Here is a 27,199-nt window from a genome sequence, read left to right as displayed (position 1 = left end):
ATCGATTTCCCGTTCGCCCAACAAACAATTCCCATATTCATATAGCAATTTACACAAACTAAACTTTCAGTGATCACTTACAGTTGTTGCACATATTTATCGCAGAAATTGTTAATGTGACTGTTTAGATGCCAACAAAATCGCGACTCTTTTTGTTCTCATTTTCCACTGTGTTCTAGTGCACTGACTAAGTCTGTTCATCTATCTGGTAATATACTGTTCTCTGCTGATATTCTCACCATGGCTTGACGAAACAAGTTGAGGTGTAAGGCAGAGATGCTGGGGATCTTGGGTAGCAGAGATTCACCATCCGCTTCTGTAAGTTCTAGCTGAATTGAGCTACATGGTTGGACTTGTCATGAGTATGTTATTGATCGCCTACGTGGGCTTTCAAAGATAGCTGTCTTGATGCTTTTCATTAGTGTTCATTCTTGATCTTGTGATAGAAAAAAGCTCCAAATTGTTTGCTACTTAAAATAGTTAAGACATGCATGCTTCACATAAGCATGGTGCTAATGCATTGTGCACTAACTGTCTAGAAATTGACAGTGAAGAGTACGAACTGATGCTTTCTCCTCCTCTCTAGTTTATTACATTCATGTGATTCAACTTGAGCACTTGAAGATTTTGCTACTTGTGTGTTTGAGTGTGGAAAGGGGAGTTGGCATCTTAAACACTTTGGGTACTCCCATGCATAGAGGCATATCAAGAGATGGTTATTGGGGTGGGTGGAGGACAAGGTGAACAGTAGATTGGTTATGTGATCCGCAAAACGTTTTTTACTTGTAGGCAGAATTACCTTGATGAAGCAGGTATTGGCCACAATTACACATCTCATGATGGTCTTTCATGCAAAAAAACAACAACAAAAAGATTTCAAAAAAAAAAAAAAAATCAAGCATTTCTACTAGTCGATAAGGAGGAAGACACCTTTTGTAGTTTAGTAAGTTGGCAAACGGTTTTTTTGTCCACAGATTAAGGGGGTTTGGGTATTAGAGACCTCCATCGGGCTAATACAACGTTCATGGTCAAATGGTGGTGAATCGTATGGTGGGCAAGTATCTCAAAGAGAAATATGGCCTACAAGGATGGCCATGACAATGGGTCCAGGATTCAAAATGGAAGAATGGATTGGGATTTTGAAAGGGAATCTCTGTAGTTCTTTTGTTTTTTCAAGAGTTCACCAAGATAGAGTTGGGTGATGGATGCTTTAAGAGTTTTTGGTAGGATATTTGGGTAGAGAACCAGCCATTAAGGTATCGTTTTTCGAACTTATTTCATGTTATGGCTGGTACTAACCATTCTGTGGCTACCATGTGATCGGATATAGAAGGTTGGTGTTTTGATTTACGTAAATCACCCCAGCAGTGGCTATTTGTGAACACCAATCCTTTCATTTATCTTTCTCTCAACCCTCCTTTCAGTGATCGGGAGCGGCTTTCTTTCGATGGGAGGTTTTCGGTGAGGTCTTGTTATGGAGCTTTATGTTCAGCTGCAATTTGCTATTTTCCACAAGGTACTCTCTGGGGTGGGGGCTTTCCTGTGCGGGGCTCTACCTTTGCATGGCTTACCTTGTAGGAAAATGTCAAAACTGATGTATTTTTGAAATCTAGAAGCTTTCATTTAGCAAGCAAATGTCGGATGTGCAGTTTGGAAGAGGAGATCATTGCACATCTTTTTAATGACTGCAGTTTTTTCAGTGACTTAAATCACTATGTATGGGACGCACCGAACAAGCAGCTGGATTCCAGTTTCACCTTCAAGGATCTACTTTTGGCATACGATCTACAAAGGAAGGGTTCACGATGGATCTTTGTGAGGCGGTGTTAGTTGCTAATTGCATGAACCGTTTGGCTTGAATGAAACGACAGAACATTCATGGGAAAATACAAGAGTATGGGTGTCATTCTGGACATGATCCAGTGGGAGCTTCAGTAGAAGTGCAAATTCAAATGGCCAGACTCGGACCTTGAATGGATTGACCTCCCACGATTTGGAGGTTTATGAACATGACGTTGTATCAGATTCTGTAATTTTCTGCATTCTTCTCAGCATTTGGGTGACATTTCGTCCCTTAAAAATGTATTGTTCTATTTTGTTTTAATGCCAATGACATTACTATTTTCTCTCAAAAAAAACTTGATTAATAGAAGTGAGGAATTATGGGTTGGAAAATATGATATGCATTCAATGTGATTTGTTAATGGATTTTATGTTGTTTTTAATTTGTTGCTTGTTAAAGACCATAGAAAGAGGAGAGTGTGGCTGGGGACTTTTGAAAGTACTGAGAAAGCTGCCAAGGCTTATGATGAAGCTGCATTGCTAATCAAGGGACCAAATGCTAAGACCATCATTCCCATCAACAACTCTCAAAGCTCAAGAGATGATTTTTGGTAATAACTCTTCGATACCGTTACCTAAGGAGTGTCTTCATAACACCAACAGCCTGGTTTTAAAGCTCGCTAAGTTTTGCCGGAAAACATTGCCGTCGCTTACATGCCTCCGTCTCGATCCGCAGGCCTTGCACATTGGGCTCTGGAGAAAGGGTGCTTGCAGCAGTTCAGACTCAAACTGGGTTGTCAGAATGGAACTCGGGACATTTCAGAGCAACGCACTGCATCATTACCACCATCAACATCAACTAAGGAATTAAACAAGGAGAGGGAGGATGAAGAATTAGTTGCATTACAAATGGTGGAAGAACTCACGAGTGGAGAATCCGTGCTGAATTTAGAAGAGCCATTGGGTCAACTTGAGACTCGGGCAACTGAGGTAGGCCCTCATGATGTGGATTGATCTTTGTTGGCCCAAACCATCCATTTGAGTTGTATTAAATGTTTCAAGTTTCAAATTCACCTACTACAAAGTAAATGATGCTTTCCACTTTGGTCAGATACTATCTACTTCCCGTACGCATCTCTGTAAGATATAATGCGACACCTCTTAATATATATATATATATATATATTTGATGTCTTGTTTAGTATAATTCTCTCCTTGTGGTACAATTGACTGTATCCAATGAGATATCTGGATGGTAAAGTCCCACAATCATCCTAAGCGCTTCTAAAAAACATATTATATTACATGTTTTTTTGTTTAATCCTAGCATGTAGATGTGTTGATCATCTTATTCATTAAAAACCATGTTTTAGATTTGAATCAATTTAACAAGAACGTGTTACTTTTTATTTCAACAAGTTTTGATGCAATATGAGCCATGGATTTCCAACTTTAAAATTACATACAAGCATGAAAATGTCTATTTTAATACATGTTTTTACCAAGCGGAAGAGAATACATCTGTAAGTTTGGATTAAGAAAACACCTGAAACTGTCTTTTGAAGCAGTGTTCTATACACACGCACGCATGCAAACACATCAGCCACAAAGAAAAACTACAACTGCATTGATTGACAAAAAAACATGCTTTGCATTGAACATGATTAAGGTTATTCCACTACCACGTTTTCTTCCTAATCCTTACAATTTGTAATGCCCTCCTCAATTAGCTGCACCAAAACAATTGAATACAGATGAGGGGTAGCAACTGACGGAATCTTAAGCCCAGACAGACCTTTTGTTAGATTAAGATGTAGAAATAGAATACACGACTACAGCATATACAAACACAATTGAACCAATAAAAAGATATCGATTCACCCATCTCCAGACAAGTTCAACAACCTGAATCCAGACCAGGATCAACTTTTATCATACCTAGGATGAACATACTTCCATTAAACATGCTTATAAATTTGGACCTTACAAATGAACTAGCATATTCCAAAAACTGTAGAAAAAGAAGTATTTTACCAGGACAATGATTAAACTGCTGCTCAAAAAAAATTTGCTTCTTTCTATAGGATCATTTGTATGTCCATCAATCAACAAACCCCCATTTATACACAGCACTATGATGTTACATATGAGAGAGAGAGCAAATAAATAGAATATTACATACACAATAAATGACCCTACTCCCTACCTACTGATACAAAAACATGCAATCCTTCTAAACTGCTCCCCCCCCCCCAGGCGTAAGGAGGTAAAAGCCTCTGTAAGGCACTCTGGTTAGTGATGAAAGGATGGATTGCAAATACCTACACATTTGAGAGGCTCAATGACATGCTTGATAAAAAAACCCTCTGCTTTATCATCAGTGACACCAGAGATGCATGAAATTAGATCAGCAATGATGCTAAACTTCGTATCACAAAGGCACGAGACTTCTTACACTAAGGTCCAGTGTCTTGGTCTAGATCAATGTCCGCTGGATCGCCCACCCAAAGTCTGCCTTCTCTCCACTGGAATCTTATGCGGAGCTTCCCATTTGCATCCACACCCACAACCTGTCCTCTGCTTGCATATGTTTCCATCCCCCAACCCCACCGTGGCATTACCACACTGGTTTTCACTTTCACCTTGTCTCCCACCTTAAATGCTCTCACCTTCTCCATTTCCCAAGATTTACAAATCCATAGCCGCTCCAAGAAACAGAATGCCACCCACAGGTCTCCATCGTCTTCCATCCTATGAATTACACCGATGCTTTCATGAGTCACTTCACCCCACTGGTATGTTGGGCTGCTGATCAAAGCCTTCACCCTCACCCAGTCCCCAATGCACAGCTCCTCTTCTTCCACCCTCTCCACTTCCGCAGGGTCGAGCATCCATGATTTTGAACCTGCAGCTGTATAAATTCTCAGCTTACCATCAGCATCTATTGCAGATATAGTTCCAAGAGTAGAATGGCTACACCCAGACCATCCAAACCTTGGGTGTTTTACACATGGTTTCACCCTCACACGCTGCCCCACTTTGAGTGCATCAACCCTCTCGAGCTCGCATGGAAGCCCTACCCACCTCTCTTGCTCCCCACAAAACCCGACAAGCACATTGACACTTGTGAGATCCCCATTTTCATAGCTGATTCCTTGCACTGTACCAATACTCCCTGGCCTTAGAGACTTCCATCCATTCTTTGGCTCTAAGACGCCTTCTTTTATCTTCACCCATTCGCCAACTTCAAAAATCTCCACCTTCTCAACATCAGCTGGGTCTGCTCTCCATGGTCCTGCCACACCAGGGAAAGAAACTTTCAGTTCTCCATCAGCATGTATGCCAAGTATGATACCTCTAGAGTCAGAGCGAGCATCCCTCCATCCCCATCTCGGCTCAGAGAGGCCATCACGAAATTTTACATGCTGTCCTATTTTCAACGAAGGAACCTTTTCAACATCCATGTAGTGTGTCATCCATCTCCCTTTTCTAAAACAACCAGCCAGCTCCAAATAACCATTATCAGGGACGCTGTGCACTACTGCATAACTTTCTTTGCTGACACTGTGCCAATCATAACTAGGTCTTGTTCCAAGACTAGGCTTCAACCTGACCCAGTCACCAACTTCAAATCCTGATAGCCGTTCTGCATCTCCAGGAGCGACCTTCCATAAGCTTGCTCTGCCAGCCACTTTCACCTGCATGAAAGAAGCACTAAATTCAGAATAATTCATAAGTTAAAGAGAATGGCAGAATTAAGATTCCTATCTCACATTGAGTGTCCCATCCATGTTAATTCTCGCAATTTTCCCAGTTGTGGCTGGAGTTTCCTGTGACCATCCAAGTCGTGGATGTGTGATGGATGGCATCATATGAATCTCTTGCCCGACTTCAAAGGGTGGCACCTTCTCCATGTCTGTCACAGAGCAGCAGAAGGGCTTGCTCCTGAAACAAAATGCAACGCTCATGTCCCCATCCTCCTCTAGGCTATGGATTATGCCAACACTATTCTTCGTGATATCTTCCCATCCATATTTTGGAGATGAGACAGCAGCTTTCACTTTCACCCAATCACCAACCTGCTCAACAGATGCTTGTATAAACAAAATAAAATTTGCCCAAAGAAAAAATAAAGATAACAACAACCAGAACCATACTAATCAACAGGTACAATGTTGATAATGACAAAGTCAACCAAATTAGTGATAAATACTTGAATAGTCTTACTTTGAAATCTTCCACCTTCTCCATGTCAGAAGGATCAGCTTGCCACGGAATAGGTCGACCAGGTATGTCAATTATGAGCAATCCAGCACTTCCGATCTCACTTATTCTGCCTACACTGTGATGTGTCTCACCTCCCCAGGCATATCTTGGTTCTGCTACAGATCTCTTCACACAGACTTGGTCACCAATCTATAATAGTTAGATATTACACCTTTTAATGATGATATGCAAAAAAAAAAAAAAAACTGGCAAAACCAATGCAAATGGCAACTATGGTTGTTCATAGCTTTTACCCTGAATGGTTCAACAGGTTCAACCTCTTCTGGTTCACAATGCCACGGACCTGACAAATAGCTGAGTTCCAACAACAAGCTACTGTCTGGCCTGATGCAATATACTATCCCAATACTTCCTGGTGTTACAGGTCCCAGGCCATGCTTGGCTGTCGTAAGAGCAGGGCGGATCCTGACCCAATCACCAACCTTGAATTCTTCCACTCTTTCCATCTCCGCAGGATCAGCTTTCCACCCCCTTGATGCTCCAGGAAATCCAACACGAAGAATCCCATCATCATCAACACATAGTACAGTTCCAATGCTATCACGAGATTGACCACGCCATCCAAACCTGATTGCAGAAACATGGTAACTGCAGTTCAGTTGCTTCCATAAAGTAAAGACAAGATAATTCAATCATGTCAAAGAACAAGACTGCAAGAACATATGCATATGGTCCAAAACATTAATGAATATACACACCATGAACAGACAGCACAAGACAATCTTGCCAGCCTAATCCAGTAGACAACAGTGATTGGAATCTTGCTAGGATAAGCATGCCGGTTATTCTAATAATCCAATCAGTTACAAGTAGATGCAACAGATTCAACCAAATTGCTAGAAAGAAATGAGGATGGCAGCATGAGTAGCAGTGAGAAGCAACTACCAAGCACTTTTAGGCCCAATATGGAAGTGAAAAGCAGGAAGTGATGGGAAGTACTGTGTTGGAAAGAACATTTTTTCTTTTCTAATTTCAACTGTTAAAAAGGAGCACAAAAATAGATAATAATGCATAATTCCACAATGATTTTTCTTGTACATTTTATGGGAAAGTAGCAAAGACCTGTGCTTCCCATGGTGTATGAGGTCTCTTTCCTCTATGCTTCAGAAGTGTGATGGTTCATGCTTCAAAAGCACCGCCCCTGGGAAGTGCACTTCCCAAGCATAGGTAGCCCTTCCAGTGACCTCCAACAGAACTGCTTTAATACGTACCCCAAGGAACATATTGCAAAACAAAACAGTTCGTGTTTAGATTCCTAGCTGAAATAATATAAGCAATAATGATTGAAGAACTAGTGTTATATATATATAACTATATTTCTTGATATATCTTGATGTATTTTAGTCTGCCCACCAGGGCATTTTGGTCATTTCATACATGGGTATTGTTGTCATTGCACCCATTATAGACGTTGGGGCATCTCCCAACGTCTATAATGGGAGCCCCCTTGGTCTCTCATTTATATATAAATAAGGCTCAAGGCCTTTGTATTCTAAAGCCTTTCAAATCATTTTTTTATGTGTTCTTGTCTCTTTTGAGACTATTTAGCACTTATGTGTTGTGCCATAGTCTATGTCACATGGGTGCGGGTGCGGCAGGGCGAAAATGTAAAAAAAAAGATATATATATATATATATATATATATGTGTGTGTGTGTGTGTGTGTGTGTAAAAAAAAAATTGCCCTTATTGGGGGGTTCGGGGCTCGGCGGGGGGTCGTAGGGGGGCAGCGCCCCCTCGGAAGAAATTTTTTCTTGGGAGGGGCTCGGCCCCTCCACTGCCAAAAACAGGGAGGGGGGCTCGGCCCCTCCCCTGCCGACCCAACAAGAGAGCGAGAGGGTACCTGCGACGAGGGAGAGGAGGAGGTGGCGTCGGGCTCCCCTGCGAGACGTCGAGAGGAGGAGGCGAGCGAGAGAGCGGAGCTGCGCAGGAGAGGAGAAGAGAGGATTAGGGCAAATTTTTTTTGCCCTAATCCTCTTTCGCAACCCCTTTTGATCGGGCGTCGGATTTTTTTTTTACGTTAAAAAATTGGATGAAAATGACCCTGAGTGCGTTGACCGCACCCAAGGTCGTGTTGACCGCACCCGCACGCACACCCGCGTCGCGTCGACGCGATTGCGGCACCTGCTTTGCCGAGTCCTTGTGACCTAGGCCATAGTGCATTATTTTTCTGTTTGGTGATCGTGTGTTCTCAGTGGGTCATTCTCTTTTGAGGCTCTCATACACTTAATTACATTATATGACAGCAAGGCATCTTGGTCTTGGTATCTTGTTTGTGTTTGTGCTTTGAAAGAAAGATTTGAATTGATGTATGGCTTGGACTCGAGACTCGTATTCTGGTATGTGTTTTTTTGGACTCTTTACTTTAAATATTTATGGTATATATTTAAAAATGTATTTGAAATTTTGTGGCTATTCATTAAATATGTTTTCAAAATAATTACAATTAAAATTTGTGAAAATTATTGTCTTTTGATACATGTTTTTGCGTAAGCATGTTTACATGAAATATATGTCTTGATTACGAATATGTATATTTTTTGAAAAACATTGTCATGGAAATAATATTTTGCAAGAGTATGTGGTTTCTTAAAAATCTTAAATACTATGCTTATTCATGTTGTTTGTAAAATACTATTTTTTGTTGTTGTATGTATTATCTTAATGTTCATTGGTGACTTTAAGCATGTGTCAAAGCATGATTTTTAGCTATATTATGTGAATTTCATGTCAAAATTGTGTTCCTTAAGAACTTTAGATTCTTGTATGCTGTATGCCTTGAGTCATCATGATTTTAAATTCTTTTGTAAACCATGAATATTTTGTATGCTCTCGTATTGACATGCTCATGTCCCATATTTTTATGATTATGTGGCTTCAATGGTAGACTTTAATTTTCATAGCTTTTGTATAGCATATGTGGCTACAAGTTATTAGATTATCTTATTGCTTTGAGTATTCATGATTTGTGGTAATTATGTATGCTCTTGGATTTCTAAGGTTGCCAAACTAAGAAGCGGAAGCGGGAAACGATATGAGAAGCGGAAGCCAAAAGCGATGCAGTTTAAAATGTATAAGAAGCGGGAAGCGAATAAAAAAAAGAAATATAAAAATTGAATGGGAATCGAAATGAAACACAAAACAAACAAAAATAAAAGTGACTATTCTTAAATTTCATGATTTTTTAGTGTAAGAATTAAATTTTTAACAAAATCTAAAAATGATGACTTCCAATTTAGAGAAAGCACATTGAAGTGAGTGAGATGCGTGAGAGAAATACATAAAAAAACATGAAAAGTTGAGTGAGTGAACATATAAGAAAAATAGATAGTGTGTAGAAAGCATAGGAGAAGTGTGGGAGAATCGAGGTTCTCATCAAGTTTCGGACGTGAGGAGTATCGTGCTTCCGAAGCGAGTTTCCGGAATGCGGGCTTCCCACCTATCTAAGAAGCTTCTGGTAACTTTGGTTTTTTCCTTAATATTACATGTAATTATTGACCCATAATAGACTTATGATCTAAATTGAGCTATCTTTCTATATAGCTTGCTTATATTGGTCATGATAATTCACCATTGTTATTGATATAATCTTAATTGCCTTTGCTTGCATAAAATATTAATTGATATCTTGTTTTGCACATGATTGATCTATTTATATTGGGTTTGATTGAGAACTTTATTTTTTCAAATTGATTCTTATGTATGAACTCTCTTATTTGGAAATTGGTTTTCATGTGCTTATATCACCTTCTTATGGCATTTGTTTCCATCACAGAATTTTGTATGATGCATCATTTCATTTTTGGCCTTGTTGTTGTTGGGTCAGAGTTAACCATTGAGGTGAATTATGTGTATATCTCAAGTCATCTTATCAGTCTAAATTATCAAGTTTATGAGTGTCGTGTTGACACTTGTCTTGGGTCTGATTTATAGTTGATTGGCCTCTCGATCCATGTTGCTTTTGTTGAACCAGAGATGTTTGTTGGGGTGAGTTGTGTGCACCTCAGTTTTTGTCAGTTTAGATTGTCGGCTTATAGTTTGTCTCTAATTAATGGTTGTTTGATCTCTGGTTTTGTGAGTATGCTGTATCACTCATTTGTATATTTGGCCATGGTTATTATGATGGATGCTTATAATTATGTTCATTTGTGATGTCTACCTATTTTTGAAACCATGGTGTTTTGAAAGTTTGTAAAATTTAATATCCTTGCCTTGATTTATAAATCATTTTTTATGAATTTAATTTGATTTCATTAACAAGCTTTCTTTACCTTGATTTCTCCACTCATATTTCTTATTTGGGTGTTATTTTTTTGTTGGATAAGAGATTTTTGTTTATCAATTTTACAACCATGATTGTGGTGAGTTATGTGCACCCATTGTAGCTGATGTTATTGCTTGCAATTTTACAATAATTTGTGAGGTGAGTTATGTGCACCTCTTGTGGTTGTAGTCGGTTTGTATTGTCAGATAGCCAGTATTGTTGGTGCATGGTCACTGATATGGTTATTTCTAACATTTATATTTGATCTCTAGTCATATGCGCCGATACACTTGAATTGTGAGGTTTTTTGGGTTGAAAGTCAAAGAGGTGGTTGCTTGTGGTGAGCAAATTAATGGTGAGATTTGCAAATATCATTCCATTTGTTTTGTGGGATTTTTTAAAATTTCTCTCCATAAAATTTCTAAACTTTACTTCTTGTTTGCCCCTGTATGGAAAATGTTTATTCATTGAAATATTTTCTTGCATGTGCTTTTATATGGAAAATCGTTATTCTTTGGAAACAATTTTCATACATTATGTGCATTAAATATGCTTTAATTGCATGCTGGATATGTATGTGTCTCATGTTAGTTATCTTGCACACATTGTTGTATGAATGAATTTAGTTAACTCTTCTTTTGTGAATGGACTCCATTATTAGTTATTTTATTGTCCACTTGTATATCCATTTGGTGGACCTTTGTGGTGATATTTGAATATCACCATTTAATTACATGGTATTTAAATATTTTATTATTGGGATTTTGAATTAACTCATTGTTTGTAATTATGTTTATCCGGGATATTAAACCTTGTTGTATGTGGGATTCTGAATTTCCTCATTGTTTTTGCTGGGCATTTGTATGAAAAACCATTTTCATGAATATTTTATTCTCTCATTGTGTGGATTTAACTCCTTGGTGAGTTATCTTGTTTAATTGTTCGCTTTTGATCTTATTCGTAATATTTAAAGGTTCATATTTTTATGTGTTAAATATGACTACATGTTAAATATATATGTGTTGATTATCTTAAATGCATGAAGTTAACTCCCCTTTGTTGTTGGCTGTTTTTGAGTTTTCACATCTTATGCATGATTGTGAAATTTGCTTAGTATGTTTTACTTTCTCATTTTGAAGTATTGGGATATTATGCATGCATGATTATTTAATAACATGTGTTTTTGTGCTCAAAATTCTCAGATCGGTATCTACGAAACGTGTTGATTTTGTGATTACATTCTTCTAAATTAGATTCCCTTGAAGTATGATCGTCTTATATATGTTGTCAAAATTGTTTTTAAACCTTTTTTATTATGTTTAAAATTCTGTGCTTAAAATTATTGAAAACATTTTGTCTTAACGCTCGTCTTTTTTTATATTTTCTATATATATATGTGTGTGTAGTTGGGATGTTTTGTTAGCTCTATTTACATGTTCTCAAGTATTGATGATATTAAAGACCCTAAGGACTCTTTGTATAATAGAGAGTATGATTGAAGATCAAGAACACCCTTTAAGAAAAGGGCAGATGGAAGAACTTGATGGAGTCAATGAAGATTTTTTATGTAATGGGTTCTTTCTTTTGTAATTACAAACTTACGGTAACTCATCGTAAGTTTGAGGGGGAGTGTTAAAATATACAGTTATATATATAACTATAGTTCTTGATATATCTTGATGTAATTTTTAGTCTTCCCACCAGGGGCATTTTCATCATTTCATACAGGAGTATTTTGGTCATTTCATACAGGGCTATTTTGGAAATTTAGTCACAGTCATAAATATGACCGTTGGGAGCTCCCCAACGTCTATAATGGGAGCCCCCTTGGTCTCTCATTTATATATAAATAAAGCTCAAGGCCTTTGTATTCTAAAGCTTTTCAAAAAAGCTATTCATTAATAAAATCATTTTTTATGTGTTCTTGTCTCTTTTGAGACTATTTAGCACTCATGTGCTTGTGTTGTGCCATAGTGCATTATTTTCTTGTTTGGTGATCGTGTGTTCTTGTTGGATCATTCTCTTTTGAGGCTCTCGTACACTTAATTACAGTTAGAGCTAATGAAAACAAGCACAGGCCGTTAATGAACTGTATTGTACACAAGCAGTTACCATGCAAGAGTTAACCACCATATGACATAGCTGCTATATGAAAATGCATTAGATGAACAAATTTGCATATCTGACACATAATTCAAGCTTCAAATGATTGGAAAAAATGATGAAAGCTCCATTACTTTGGTTCTTCGACATCTGGTTTGAGTTGCACATGTTGTCCTCTGTCTAAAGGAATCACCTTCACTACCTCATTAGCCAAGATACGAGCTTCACCAGTGCAAAATGACACAATGAGGACATCTTTATCTAGGACACTCTGAACAAAGCCAACACTTTTATGCTTTGCGCCTTGCCATCCAAAAGAAGGTGTCTTGATACTTCTTTTGAACTTTACCCAGTCCCCTACCTCATAACTAAACATCCAAAGCAAAGCCATTATCAATAATGTAAAAAAGAATCCCAGTCAAAGAGCACACACACATTTAACAGTTTTCAACTCAATACACCAAGCAAAAAGAAGATTCCCGCTTCACTTACATTGTTGGGGAAAGATGAATTCCCTTGCTTATGAGAGCATCCATGAGATCTTCTGAGATCCATTCACGAGGAAGAGCCTCCAAAAAGTCACGTAAAGTCTTCCCGCTAACCACAGCACAAGATGAATCAGCAAGGGTTGCACATATTAGTACAGCATATTTTAAAGGAAAACAGATGACAAATGAAAATTAAATGTCGGTGCAATACATTGAACTCAAAAATTGAGTTTATGACATACAGATAACACAAATGTAGTTTAGATTTAAAAAGAATCCCACTCTTCTGATTGGTTGAAAAAATCGAGTTTGAAATTTTTTATCTTTTAGGCGACACACTACAAAACATTATCTATGTTCTTTTTAATGGACAAGGACTCCAAAATTGCCCCAAATAATATGGTGATAAAGGGACTAAAGGTTGCAAAAATACTCCCAAATCTTGGTTATAAAAGGCATGCAGCAACACCATGGCGTCATTCATTGGTTACAGTATAAGATAGTTTCATGAAGGTCATACCACTCAGCCCCTTCCAAACGAATTATGCTCCCTAATTTTCAATAAAAAGCTAATATTGAAATTATTAAAACATAAAGCTATAACTTCTGCAGTTCCTCAGGGTCTGCCAAGGGGATCGCAGAGTGCATCTCTATATTTACAAGCTTACTTGTTGTACTATGTCATAGGGGGACGCCATTTGGGGCCTATGTGTCTAGGGGACGTGACAAGGCACAAGACCTATCCACCACTAACACGTCCAACATTATTTTGATATCATTTTAATATGTTTTAAATTAGTTTAATAATAAATAGATTTTTATATATTAAAATATAAAAAAGGTATTATTTCATGAATTAGAAACCAAAAAACATGTGTCCTAGTTTTCAAAAATTTGTGTATTCATGTTTCCATGTTGGTTTCCTTGTGACATAGTAGCGTCTTATCATTGGCATATAAGAAACTAGTATACTTCAGCCAAATGCTACAATGTGGCAAACTGTTATAACTAGGAAACTAGGAGGCCTACTGTTTTAAGTTTTCTCATTCAGCTATTCCAACTGGCACAAAATCATCATAATCGAATCCTTAACAAATAGGTTTTGAGCCTTTTCACCAAGAGTACATTAACTGACTGTAAGAGATAATAGAGGCCATCTAAGTAATTAAGAAAAAAAAAAGCTATATAAGAGAGGGTTTCACCTGTGATTTCTGACATCAATAGCAGCATCTGGATATTGAAGCATAACAGCAACCCATTGGAGGTTCTCACGCACCATTTTGGCTGTATCAGCTGCTATGTGGAAAGCATTATCACCTTCATCATCCTAATCATAGAGTATGAATTATCTTAGGAAAAAAGGAAAATGTATAGGTGTATTGCAAAAAAAAGCCCATGCATAACAGAAGTAATAGAACACAAAACATAAAAATCTTTAAATGAACAAACCAAATATGAACAACCATTTCAAATAGGATATCCCCACGCACAGGGAAGCAAAAATGATTTCGCTGTATAAGCATGCAACAAAATAGCTGAGAAAAAACCCCAACGTGATACACATATATAAGGTCAAATTAAACAGAAAAATGTTGCAAAAATAAATAATGAAATTGAGAACTATGAATTTTGATAAGTTGCCCAAAGGTTATACAAAAGACTCGACAAACAGAACAGAAATTATTATTACCCCAACTACTGCTCTATTAGCATGTTTCTTGTTAATGAAACCTCATTACTAAAGAAAAAAAAACATAAAGAGGATTTGGAAAAAATGAGAGCCAACCAGACATCAGGACATGGTATAGTTGAACACATGCTTTCTCATTCCGTTGGTATTCAATGTGTGTGCAAGATGGGGAATTTCCCCTCGAAATACTTGAGAATGCTAATTACCAAGGAGCACATAAGGCTGCCCAACGGGTGCCAGTGGAGGAGAAGATTTCCTGGAAACTTCAACCATGGAAATCTCACTATTTATCACTAGTGAGCTATGCAACTATGATCGAATATGTGCTGCTCACCATACCATACTATTCATGTCAATATATATGTGATTCCTGATAAAGTTGAAAAGGGTCTCTAAGAGTTTGAAGACCTTGTGGAAGGGAGTGCCCTATGGTCAGACGCCATCCTTGGTCACTTGGAAGCATGTATGTTGATACCGATTTGCGATTTGAGTGGTCCGGGCATTTGAAAACTAAAGAACATGGACCAAGGCATTCTTTAGCTAAGTGGTGGTGGTGTTTAGGTAACGAGGTTAAACCTAGGATAAATCTCATCAAGAATAAATATTGTTTGCACCACAGGCTGTAGAGTTGAGAACCTAACAGCAGGTCGAGGAGAGGGTCGGGGATGTGGCAGTATTGGACTGGAGTACGGCTGCACTTCAAAAGCCATATCAAACCAGAGCTAGGGGATGGAGAAACTCCACTTCTAGAGGGATAGATGGTTTAGTGACTTGCAGCTGGCTGACAAGTTCCCCACGCTATACCCCTTGGCCTCCACATCTTAATGTTTAGTAAGGGACTACCAGAATCTTCATGAAGGCTGGGTTATGCAATTCAGAAGAGATTTCATGGACATTGTGCTTCAGGACTGGCTAGACCTATTAGAGCTTCTGGAAGATATTAATAGAAGGGAATCAGGATAAAGTTTTTATGGTGCTATCATCTTCTTGGTCTCATCATATTACACAGCCTGTGTTTATTGTCCCCAAGAACTGTATTTGGGTGTCTGGTTATTCACCTAGGGCGCAATCCTTTGTGTGGTTAGTCTCTTGGGATAAGGTCCTCACACAAAATAACTGTGGCACAATGCCTTTGGTGGCTACTCCCTTGTCTCCATGCCACCACTTTTCAAGTTTAGGGAAATCCTGCTGACAGCTAACGATGAGAGATTTCATAGGAGCAAGCAGATGTATTATATGCTGCATAAAGGAGGAACCTGTCCCCCACTTCTCCTGGTACTATGAGTTCTTTCAGTAAATCTTTTGCTTGACTTGGACTAACCTGAATATTGAGTTTGAAAGAGCCAGCACTAGGAATCTTTTATTGGGACCTCAAGCTTTGAAGAGAAGCAAACAATGGACATATATTTGGCAGTGTCAGCTCATTACAGCTTGGTGGGCAGTGTGGAAAAAGCACGGAAATCATGCTTTTAGGAATAGCTCATTAAAAGCCAGCTTAGTTCATAAGCACATTATGGTTGATCTTTTTGTCATGGCCGATCTAAAAGATCACAGATCCAGTGTTTCCTGGTCGGAGCTGATTTTCAACGCTCACTTGTCACTTTTCCAGGCTTTGTTGGGTGACTTGGAAACCTATGCTCTGGGATAATATGCACCATGTTTGCTTTACTCGTTTATTTATTAATAATATTTTTTTCTTCATAAAAACATAAAGCATAAAATAGTTTCTAATGCATGGAGGAAGAAACACAAAAAGGATTCAAGTAGAAGTGATGGCATGAAAGGATGGACATTTTGTTTGAAGGAAAGAGCAATTGATAGGAAGGACGTGTCTTATAATTCCCTGCCTCCACAAAGCCAACTAGTTTCAAGGAAGAGGTTAATTTTCAGTGTGATTTTTTTTTCATCCCGCTTCCTTCTGCTTTAGGTGCACTCTTCAACTTCTCAAACGATTCCTTTTAGGGTTATGCCCAGTGCCCACCATGTTTTAGCACTTCAGTTTAGTAGTACGCGGCATGTATCAAGAATTAATTAGTATATCTATATTAACAAAATATATAATTCACTCATCTAGAAACCTAAAATGGCATCACTATCTAAACACTCCTTATGTATCCACTGTGAAAAAGCATTATCCAAACAACTTTATTTGCTGCCTTGATACTTTCTTCAAACTTTGCATTTTCTTATTTTAGTTTTTTCTTAAAATTTAAGGCTTTTGAATCCCATTTCTGCCTCCACATTAATTATTGCTTATGCTTCACACTGTCAAAGGTGCTAATATAGCCAATAAGAAGAACGACACACGGGATTTTTTTTTACGAAAAAAAAGGATGCAACATTATGTACAAGACACTTAAAATGAACTACAGCCAAGAGACGAAAGTGGATGCACAATACATTCAATCAGCCAGCATTAACATTGTACCATGAACTCTAAGCAAAGGTTACTTGAAAACGTATCTAAAATTTTACCATGCAATCCTTCAATTAATTTGCACATGAAACATATAAAACTCTAATATGACAAGTAACATTTAAACAATGACCAACAAAGGCACTAGCAATATCCAGAATGTTCAACTCTAATATATCGACCAAATTTTCATACATCTGAAGTCTGACTCCTATTACAACTATGATCAGTATTTGTATGAAACATGTCAAAAAACTTTGAAACAGATGAAAGATTAAAATTACCAAATACCTATTTTAGTACATGGAATTCAAATTACTAGTTCTTAGGCACTGACCAATAGATTGAGAAGAACTACAGATGAAGTTTTGCACAAGGGAGCTTAGTCTAACGGAAACCTTCGAGATCTGCTTCAATTATAAGATGCTTACACACTTTCGGGACAGGCTAAGGCTGAAGATATACCAAGAAGCAGTCTGCTGACTCAAGACTTGGCCAGATGAGTCAAGAATCATGGAGAATTATTTCAGAAAAGCCAGACGTGTTTTTGAGCCTTTTAAGACTTGGTGGACTTCACTACAACTTTTGAATATTCATTCTGATTATGACATTTGTAAAACATGGAAAACAATTCAGCCAAGCCCCTGGAGTGAAACCTTTGAAATCATCAGCGTTGATGATTTTCCATTACAGATAATAGCAATTTATTAAGGGAAAAAGACTTTAATTGGAAATTGGAATTGAACGTCAAACAATTGACTGGCAACTTTTACGATTTCGACAAGTTCAACTAATCCAAAAATCCTCACCAAGTCATAAAGTTCTTTTTTTCTCCAATGACTTGGCAATCTTCGCATTGTGCAACTCAAGTTGAATTACCCTGACCTCCAACTCAAGTTATTGCGTTAATACAGATTGTAAATTAGTTTAAGGTCTCCATCGAAGAAAACCGGATCAATGAGCAAGATAATTTCAGATTGATAAATACATAAGATAGGCAGAGTTAAGAGCTTCTCTGATACTACATAACAATCCAATTATTAGCAAAGAAGTAGCCATTACTTGGCCTAACTTCTGAGTTATCCTAAAGAAGTAATGAAAATGCAACAACCTAAATGACTAGAACAGCAGGATAGAATAAAGAACTTCCCAAAAAAAAGTACCTGCAAATTACAATTCGCCCCACTAGATAACAGCAAACCAACGCAAGACTTTGCACCCCTTGCCAGTGCAACGTGAAGGGGTATCGTATTGTGAGCATCCCTAATATTTACATCAACTCCAGCATCCAGAATTATCTAATCAAGAAAAAAGCAGACTGATCACATTAAGGACAAAAAAGAAAGGTCAAGACTATACATTGTGGGCATGTTGAATTAGTATTTTAATAAAAGCTTCTTCTAGAAAAGATACAGGTCAGGCAGGAAATAACATGCCTGTAACATACCTTAACCATCTCAACATCATTGGCCATGGCTGCCATATGCAAGGCTGTCCGCCCATGCTGTGTCTCTTGGGCTGTTGGATCAATGCCCACAGCAAGCAAAATTTTGACCATCTCTCTACAATCTGCAAGGTGGAATAAATGATAACACACCATATTAAATCCCTTGGAGAAGAAGAAATGCTTCAATTTGTTCCCATCTTCATTGCAATTCCTCATGAACACATAAACGCCCAAGGAAATTACCAAGTGTTAGCTAGCAAGCTGCTCAAGATATGGCTTAAAATAAAATTCTAATTCATTTTCCAGAACTAGTGAAGAAAAAAAAGGCTGGGACAATCACATAACAGAAAGATAAAGAGAAGTTCCAACGAAAGAGAAAAAAAGTTACCATTTTCATGATCTTTCTTTGGATTAGCTGCCATACACAATGCCGTTCCAATTGGACTAGGAACTTCAATTGCTGCCTCTATTTCTTCTGGAGATGCAACCTCCACCCATCTTCTCACAACTGAAACATTCCATGTTGCTATGCACAAGTGCAATGGACTGCATCATCAAATGAAAACCATCAACCTTTTTAACAGGCTAAGCATCATGACTCATGAGAAAAGGGTTTTTCCGACCCAGCCAATAAACAAGAGGAGGAGTTGCTTGCAGCTTGGGTGGAGATGGAAAGAACTCTGTTTAACACAATTAGAAAAAGAAATAGAACAATGATGCCTTCAGTTAATATGCTCTAGTATCTTCATGACAAACTTTTTCCCCAATTAAAATAGCAAAACAAAGAAGTTTCCAAAAGCAACAAAAGAATTATTAATTACTTGGCTCAGCCAGGACAGCCGATCACCAGAAGTATAAGTAACAAGAATTTGGAAGGTGAAATTACTAATAACATGAACTGGACATGTGGAAGTCCCCAACACAGATATGAACTTTTATCCCTTGCAAAATTTTCGATACCATGATCTCTTTTTTTATACATTACAATACATATTCTACCTTAGGGTTTTTTAATCAACTCTTGTGACAGTCCTTGAATAATATTCATTTCATCTAGACAATATTGGTCTAGAACAAGCATGCTACCTTTACAAGTCAACTCCCATAAAATTTCCACAGAAATAAAACAGGCAAGACAAAAACGCTGGTTAGTCTCAGACAGATATTGATGTTCAAATTAATTTCAGATGTTCAAATCAATTTAAGAGTAAGTTCTTACGACAAATTCTTTGAATTCAAAATTCCCATTGATCTACAGCCTCCATGCTCCAAAATGACAATTGCGCATTCAGTGTATTTTTTTGCAATGGCTCTATGCAGTACAGTTTCACCCTCATCATCAACCGCATTGGGATCTGCCCCAGCTAAAAGCAACTCCTATGATCAACACCAGATTAAGTCCCTTAATGAACATAAACATACCTCTGAATGGTAAAACAAGATCATAACCACAAAACCACGACTGAAATGACTGCATCAATAAAAGGACTCTTACACGCATACAATCTGGCTGACCATGAAAAGCACAAACATGTGCAATAGATGGACCTAAGCCATCTTTCAGCCTTGCACTGACATTAGCAGATCTTCTGATGAGAGCGGAAACACATTCTGGTGACCCAGCTGCTAATGCAAACACAATTGGGGGGTCTCCATCTCTATCCACTACATCAACATCTGCCTCTTTATATTCTAGAATAGCTTCAACAAGTTCAACAGAACCTCGTCTACATGCCAAATGTAAAGCTGTCTGGCCATCAGCATTTTGTCCATCTAGAAGGGAACCAAGTGACCTTCCGTTGTCTTCGGATGCAGCCCTTGCAAGAAGATCTCTGCAGATCAGAATAAAATAGATCAGAACAGCTATTTGCAGATCAAGCTCCTCAAGCACCAGACAAATAGCTCCCAAGAAAAATCTACATGCACAGGCTTACCTAACACCATCCAGATCTCCTTGGGATACAAATCGGTGAAGGCAAGTCCGGTCATCCTGGAAAAACTCCAAAACTGATGACGGGGAAGGCTCCGTGGAGTTTATCCCAGAGTCCTTGGCCAGATCACTGAAATATCAGTCACTTTATTCATGTAAGAATAACTTTTCTATTGGAGGAAAGAGAAAAATTACATTACATGTAAGAATAACTAAAATTGGCCCTTTCAATGTTCACACCCTCATCAATCCATAAGGCTGGGCACAGACCCGAATTGCCCACAGGCCACCTATGGTCCAGCTCTTTTGGGCCAGGCCTGGGATGGTTTGCTGGGACCCAGCCCGGACCAGGCTTAGCCGCTTAGGCTTGGCACATTGATCGCCAACAGGTTGCTAGGCCTGGTCAGAGCCTCAAAAAAGGGTGGGCCACCCATGGCCCGGCTGTCTTGGTCAGGCCTCAATGGGTTTTTGAGCCTCGGCATGGTCCAGGCTGTCCAAATGAATGGGCCAGCTTGACAAGCCAGTACAGGCAGTCATTGCCCACCAGGCTGTCCCTATTCATCCACGCAGTTTTGGCGAAACCATTATTGTTCCAAAAAGTGAAGTGCATAAAACAATAAAAAATGGCACAAGCACCATGCATATGGAATATGCTTAATTTCTCCAGCTCCTAGAAGTTCTTGAGCATTTCCAGCTTAGAATTTAGTCAACTTACAAGGCAATTCATTTTTATTTTCTTCATAACTTTTAATATACCTTAAGAGGTTTGATTTTGAGAAAACAGTTAAAACCGCGCCTACAAAGTAAAATATGAAAAAATCCAAGATAAAACAACCATAATGGAGATTTAAAAGCCTTACTTATCAGGGCTTGCAGGTGGACTCCGAGGTACTTCTTGTAGGTGATGAAGAAAGGTTGACAGCATTGAATGAAAAGTCGGCCTTTTTGAAGCTTTAAACTGTAAGCATTCCCCAACCATCTTCCACAGTTCTCTAGGTATTCCAACACCTACTACACTTGCATATTGAGGAGGTAGCTTACGAGCCTTGACAACTGCACGATATATTTCCTCTGAACTTAAACCAGCCCACCTGCAGCAAAATAATATTCAATTAACGGATATGTTATTATGAAAGAACATGAACTACAAAAAACTCAAACAACACCCACGGAATAGAGCCTGTACACATCTCCACCAAGGTACACCCAAAACTCCAGGCATCAGACTCCACAGACATGCCAAGCGCATCGTCCCAGAATATATTTAGTGACTTCCTCCCTGGTTCCCATGCTTCAGGAGCTGTATAATTTGGACAAAGCATGGTGCAATCCATACATGAGTGCATTCTTGATGAATATACTTCAGGGACTGAACGAGCTTTACGGCAATCTGGCTTCTTCAAAATCTCAAGTAGCCCATAATCAGAGACTACTGCACGCCCGCTTACATCTAAAAGAAGATTAGATGGCATTAAATTCATGCAAGAAATACCAGCTGCATGAAGTTCAGCAACACCACGTGCAATATCAGCTCCGTACCTAAGAAAGCAAATGATTTCAAACCATTAACAGCATAAAAATGCATATATGCATTTGAGAAACGGAAAGGAATGTGGGGATAAACAAGTCAAACTTTTACATGCAAACATAGTAAAAATCCAAAAGCTAAGATAGCTGATCTTAAAGAGGAAAAGAAGGGTTATTAATCTAATAATTTCACTTTCTTATGAAAAGAAAGAGGAAAAGAGAGAAGATCATTAACAACTATGACTATGAGCAAACAACCAAATGAGATATGCTACTATCTCTTGTGCATATGCACATGTATATAGACTATAGACACATAAGTGTGTTCATATTTCCTAGTATTTCTATTTCTCAAAATTGCAGTTGTTTGATAAGACTGATAAGGGTCCAATAATCAACAAAATTAAGCATTAAAACATGGAAAGATTCACACAATGATCATGGAAAAGTTAAAAAAAGGGGGAAAAAAGGAAAGATCAACTGGACTCCATTTTTCCGTTAAGATCTGTAATGTGAAGGGCTTAAGAAGCATTACTATGCTATAGGATCATAATTAAGAACAAAAACAAAAGGATTGTGATCGAATGCAACACACCCAACAATAGAACAAGAAGAATTACAGCAAGCGAGATTTTAACACATACAATTTAGACTTCAGAAGCCTCAAATGACCTTGAAATGAATCATTAGTCGATTAGTCACAGAAGAAAAAGTAATATTTCTATGTCACCTGAATGGTGATATGAGTGTCAGGATTGAATATGAGTGTGAAGTGTTAGAAACATTGAATCTTGAAGAATTAGAATTAGATACATGACACAGCTATATATATAGAGAGAAAGTCACTAGAATATGAGAACTGAAATATGAGTACTAGAAATATGGGCATTTCCAACACTTTTTTTGAAAATCCAACGACGTGGATGTTGCTTGGCATGGTGAATTTGCTAGGAATCAACCATCGGATCGTGTATTTTCGATGAAAAAATGTGAATTTTGAATGCTTAAATATTTATGAAGATCATGAGCCATTGATTTTAAAGCCTTAAAAAATCTCAATTATGCATCAAAATCGGATGATTCAAGAGCGGGTTCTTTAAAATCAAGCATGTAGATCACATTCGTAGGGTTAGATTCAAGAGAAAAGAACAAAAAATCATGAAAATCGTGGTTCTCATATTCTAGTGACTATATATATATATATATATATATATATATATATATATATATATATATATATATATATATATATATATATATATATATATATGAGAATGGGGATTGTGCTGCCCCCTTTTGTCATTAGGTCACTGTTAGGACCCTTCAAAAACCATAGTTTTAGGTCTTTTATGTTAGATCTGAACAGTTAGATGTATTTATCATTGCTTATTCAATAGAAAACATGTTTTTTATTAAGCATCTTTGTGCTTAGATGTGCATTTTAAAGAGGTAAAAAAAATCAATGGTTGATATTGTATTGAAATGTGAAGATAAAATATTCACATTTTTACATCAAATCAATTTCAAACAAAGCTTGCTTATTAATAAATAAGCAATGATAAACACATCTAACAGTTCAAATCTAGCATAAAACATCTAAAGCTATGATTTTTGGAGGGTCCTAACGGTGACCTAACAAAAAGGGGCAGCACAATCCCCATTCTATAGTCAAGAAGAGAAAAATGGGAAATAAAAAATGTGTGGCAAGAGATAAAGGGGAAGAGGTGCAACAAGAGAAAAAGAGAAAGAAGGTCGCTGATTCCCAACTAGAGAACTGAGCAACCACCTTGTCATAACATGGAATTGATATATGGGAGAGAAGCCATGCCGAAACCCAAGAAAAATAAATAAATAAAAGGTAAGTATTTTGTCAAATCCTTGAAATTATTTGCCTAATAATCCCTCCTTGAACTTTGGGCATCTTATCCTTTTCATGGTCAGTGACACACTCCATTACACAGGGAAATCTTGTGATTGATCTTGAAAGAAAGCATGTCAGCATGTCACATCTCTAGCATGGCGTGTTTTAATAGACACCTTCCAGATCAATTCATCTTGAGCTGACATCATACATACACATAATGTGCTACGTTATAAATCTGAATACTTTGAACAAACAAATCTTGACAGAAGAGAAAGCTTGCCAATGAATTTATTGATTGTGTACCAATTTGTAGGAACTCGGATTAGTCATTTGAAAACTGAGATCAATATCCACATAAAAATTGAATAAGAAAATGATTTTTTAAAGCAAGCATAGTTTAGAAAATAGGGAAAAAATATGAAAACAAAATAGTGTGATGATAAGAAGTCAACCAACAGAACAGATCCATGAATAGTCTTCACTTGTCCAAGTAATAAAAGAGCATGCTTTCAAGTAAATTTTTGCGGGAAGGTGGAAAGACCCAGGTGCCAAGCTGAAAAATCGTAAGTCATTAGGAGTTGCTCAAAGAAACCACTATATAGCCTTTAGCCACCATACCAAACTTTCAACTAATTAAGGCCACGGCTCTTCACTCCTCATGCTCTACTTTTTTTGTTGAACCTTTTCATCCAACTATACAATTGATGCACACAATCAAACTATCAAAACCATAAAAGGTTGCAGCAGAAATGCTAAGCAAAGTAAAAAAATACCATTAAAGGAAAGTGGCATAGTATAGAACTTTTCTTTCAGATTTTATAAGTTTGAACATTCAAAACTTCATTTTAGAATATGTGGCACATCCCTTAACTCCATCCATTTTTTCCTCAGTGGGAGATTTTGTACCTCTGGCTCCCAGAGAACACCATATTAGCAACAATTGTGAAAATACCTTTCCATCTCCCTGTCTAATAAATCCTTTTCTCGATAAAGCATCCATAATTAGCTTCATCAAATCCACTCATTTAACACTTCATCAAGTATACTTTGGCAAAGGGCACATACAACAAAGTCCTAAATTACAAGTTGCTAATACGTGAAACAACAGAAATACTCCTCCCAAATCCTGCTTTGAATCCTAACAAGCGTGTAACACATAAACTCACCAATTCAACAACACTGCAAATGACAAATAGAAAATGTGCATCAAATAAATGACATTCACATTCTACCACAAAGAAATCAGTCCACAACTTGCAGTGTGAGGTCTTGCAAGCTTTCCATTACGCCAACATTCAGAATAAATTTGAAGTTACAATCAATTCACTCAAATTATCAAAAACGAAAAAAGGACGACCAATACAAACAAGTACCTCAGAATCTGCTCGAGTGTGAGCCGCCCCTCGTTGTTCTGCATCGCAGACTGCACCGACCCATCGTACCGGTCCATCACAAGGCAGAGCCGGTCCTCAATCCTCACGGCACCATGGAAGGTGCAGACGTTCCTGCACCACATCGACGCCCTCCTGAGCGTCTCCAGCCTGCTTTGCACCCACACAACGTCGGTCTCCTGAGCGATCCTCACCCTCTTCACCGCCACCCGGTGCCGGCACCCTCCTGGACCGATCAGCACCCCGGACCAGATATCGGTTCCCGCCCGCCGCCCCTCCGCGAGCTGCCTCACCATCTTCAGGCTGTGCGACCCCAAATCTATCAAGCCCGAGCTCGAGGTGGCGCGGCCGTCGCCCCTGCACCCGTTCGCGAACCCCTGGAATCCATGGCCCGGAATCCCCTCCTCCTCCTCTTTATCTTCGTCGTCGCTGCAATCGAACCCCGACCCGCTGACGATCGACAGAAGGGCAAAGTTCTTGCGCAGGGCGTCGACGCTGTTGCCCACGCGCGACGAGTGGCGGCACCGCGGACACGAGAGGGAGTCGTTGGCCGACGCCGCGAACATTTGTGAGAGGCAGTCCCTGCAGAAACCATGGCCGCACTGGAGCAGCATCGGAACCCTCGGCCCCTCGTCGTAGCTAATCTGGCACACCGAGCAGCACGGGACCTTCCCCATCCCCGCCGACCACACACCTCCGGAGGCCGAATCCGAGGCACCCACCTACTCACCCTCTGCAGAAAAACCCTAGCACGCTTGGGAAAGAAGACCAGGTGGGGGCGAGGCGGTGGATGATCCATGGGTGGGCAGTACGCATACTCGTATGCGTACGTACATACTTAAATTCCATCGCGTACCCACATACAGAAACCCACCGGAGAGAGAGACCCACCTTCACACCTCTCTCTCTCTCTCTCTCTCTCTCTCTCTTTATGTGCCAAACTGAAAAACCCTGCTATCTGTATTTGTCTCTCTCTCTTTATATATATATATATATTGTGTGCCAAACTGAAAAACCCTATTATATTACTGTGCTCTCACTCTAGATTGTGAGTTAGAAAAGGATGAATTTATAGAGAGAGAAAGGGGGAAGGGAGCCAAAGGGGAGGCATTGTTTGTGCTGTCTGACCGTCAAGTTTTCACTCTGTTTCACCTTATGTAATACCTCTTCGCTCTCTCAAGTGCACGAGAAGTGATACAGGTCCTCTCCCTCTCCCTTTGTACATTCTTGTGTTCACTTGAGACTGTGCTCGTGCACCCCGTTGCAATCTCGCACTCGTTGCGTGTTTGCGTTGGTTTTCCTAAACTCGTGCTGCCTGGTCGATATCACCATGTGCTGTACGGTACTACGGTGCTCCAGTAAACCCGTCACAGTTATGACATATGGCAAGAATGTCATTTAAAAAAAATCACAAAGGATCTAATTTTTGGCACCCGTTACCCATGCTTCTCTCTTTGTAAGATTTAAGATCTGCATAGGATGCGCTTTGTCCTGTCCTGGATGTCGCACGCCCTGCGTATCACAGGTACGACGACGTCTGGGCAGGGACCGATAGGTTCCAGTATGGGTGCGTCCCGGATATCACACACCCCAACAGTGTCCGTTATTATTAGACCACTCGGTGCAGCCATCCATCAGCACCGTTTCAAGCTAAACAACATAGTCCATTAATCTTGTCACACCCATGTCATCATCACCATAGCAGAACAAGAAGAAGGGCCAAAGAAATACCCCCCCCCCCCCCCAAAAAAAAAAAAAAAAGGACCAAGCACTTTCATCCAATCAATACTCTCTCTTCCATCTGCTGACTCTTGTGATTTGTGAAGCACCCAAATTACCAACACGAGAATGTACAAAGAGAGAGAGGGAGGACCTGTATCACTTTCTACACGGAGATCTTTAGGGCAAAGCTCATTTATAATGCTTGGAGAGAGCGAAGAGGTATTACATTAGGTGAAACATAGTGAAAACTTGACGGTTCAGAACACGCTCCTCCACCTAAGTTGGTAGT

The 27,199-nt window shown here is 38.8% G+C and overlaps 1 protein-coding gene and 1 long non-coding RNA gene across 3 annotated transcripts; one reads left to right on the top strand and one right to left on the bottom strand.

Moving 5' to 3' along the window:
- The first annotated feature begins 541 nt into the window (after positions 1 to 541).
- LOC149843402 (uncharacterized) lies at positions 542 to 2,982 on the top strand. The gene is made up of 2 exons (XR_016430870.1): positions 542 to 2,393; positions 2,519 to 2,982. It is a non-coding gene; the product is annotated as an uncharacterized LOC149843402 (long non-coding RNA).
- Positions 2,983 to 3,824: 842 nt separating this feature from the next.
- LOC149843401 (E3 ubiquitin-protein ligase KEG-like) lies at positions 3,825 to 26,294 on the bottom strand. 2 transcript variants are annotated; one of them, XM_089999765.1, is made up of 16 exons: positions 25,171 to 26,294; positions 21,577 to 21,945; positions 21,267 to 21,497; positions 20,411 to 20,536; positions 19,972 to 20,308; positions 19,696 to 19,853; positions 18,865 to 19,022; positions 18,477 to 18,598; positions 18,193 to 18,327; positions 14,126 to 14,250; positions 12,928 to 13,032; positions 12,570 to 12,803; positions 6,303 to 6,636; positions 6,010 to 6,198; positions 5,556 to 5,861; positions 3,825 to 5,480 (listed from the first exon to the last, which is right to left on the bottom strand). In XM_089999765.1, the coding sequence occupies exons 1-16, from the start codon at positions 25,863 to 25,865 to the stop codon at positions 4,239 to 4,241; spliced, it is 4,866 nt and encodes a 1,621-aa protein (XP_089855891.1). In that variant the 5' UTR covers positions 25,866 to 26,294; the 3' UTR covers positions 3,825 to 4,238. The 2 variants fall into 2 exon arrangements, with proteins under 2 accessions (XP_089855891.1, XP_089855892.1); XM_089999766.1 differs by having other exon boundaries at positions 19,696 to 19,850.
- Positions 26,295 to 27,199: the final 905 nt, after the last annotated feature.

This window comes from Nuphar pumila, chromosome 3, assembly GCF_984573655.1.
Source record: "Nuphar pumila chromosome 3, dmNupPumi1.hap1.1, whole genome shotgun sequence".
Lineage (NCBI taxonomy): Eukaryota > Viridiplantae > Streptophyta > Magnoliopsida > Nymphaeales > Nymphaeaceae > Nuphar > Nuphar pumila.
This window is presented reverse-complemented; position numbering and strand designations above follow the sequence as displayed.

Bases quoted from the DNA above. Each gene is read 5' to 3' on its own strand.
- LOC149843401 (XM_089999765.1), bottom strand. From the start codon at position 25,865: ATGGGGAAGGTCCCGTGCTGCTCGGTGTGCCAGATTAGCTACGACGAG. The intron at 21,946-25,170 runs GTACTTGTTTGT...TTGCTTTCTTAG, and splicing joins ACACTCGAGCAGATTCTGAG to GTACGGAGCTGATATTGCAC. The intron at 18,599-18,864 runs GTAACTTTTTTT...TCCACCTTGCAG, and splicing joins AAAGAAAGATCATGAAAATG to ATTGTAGAGAGATGGTCAAA.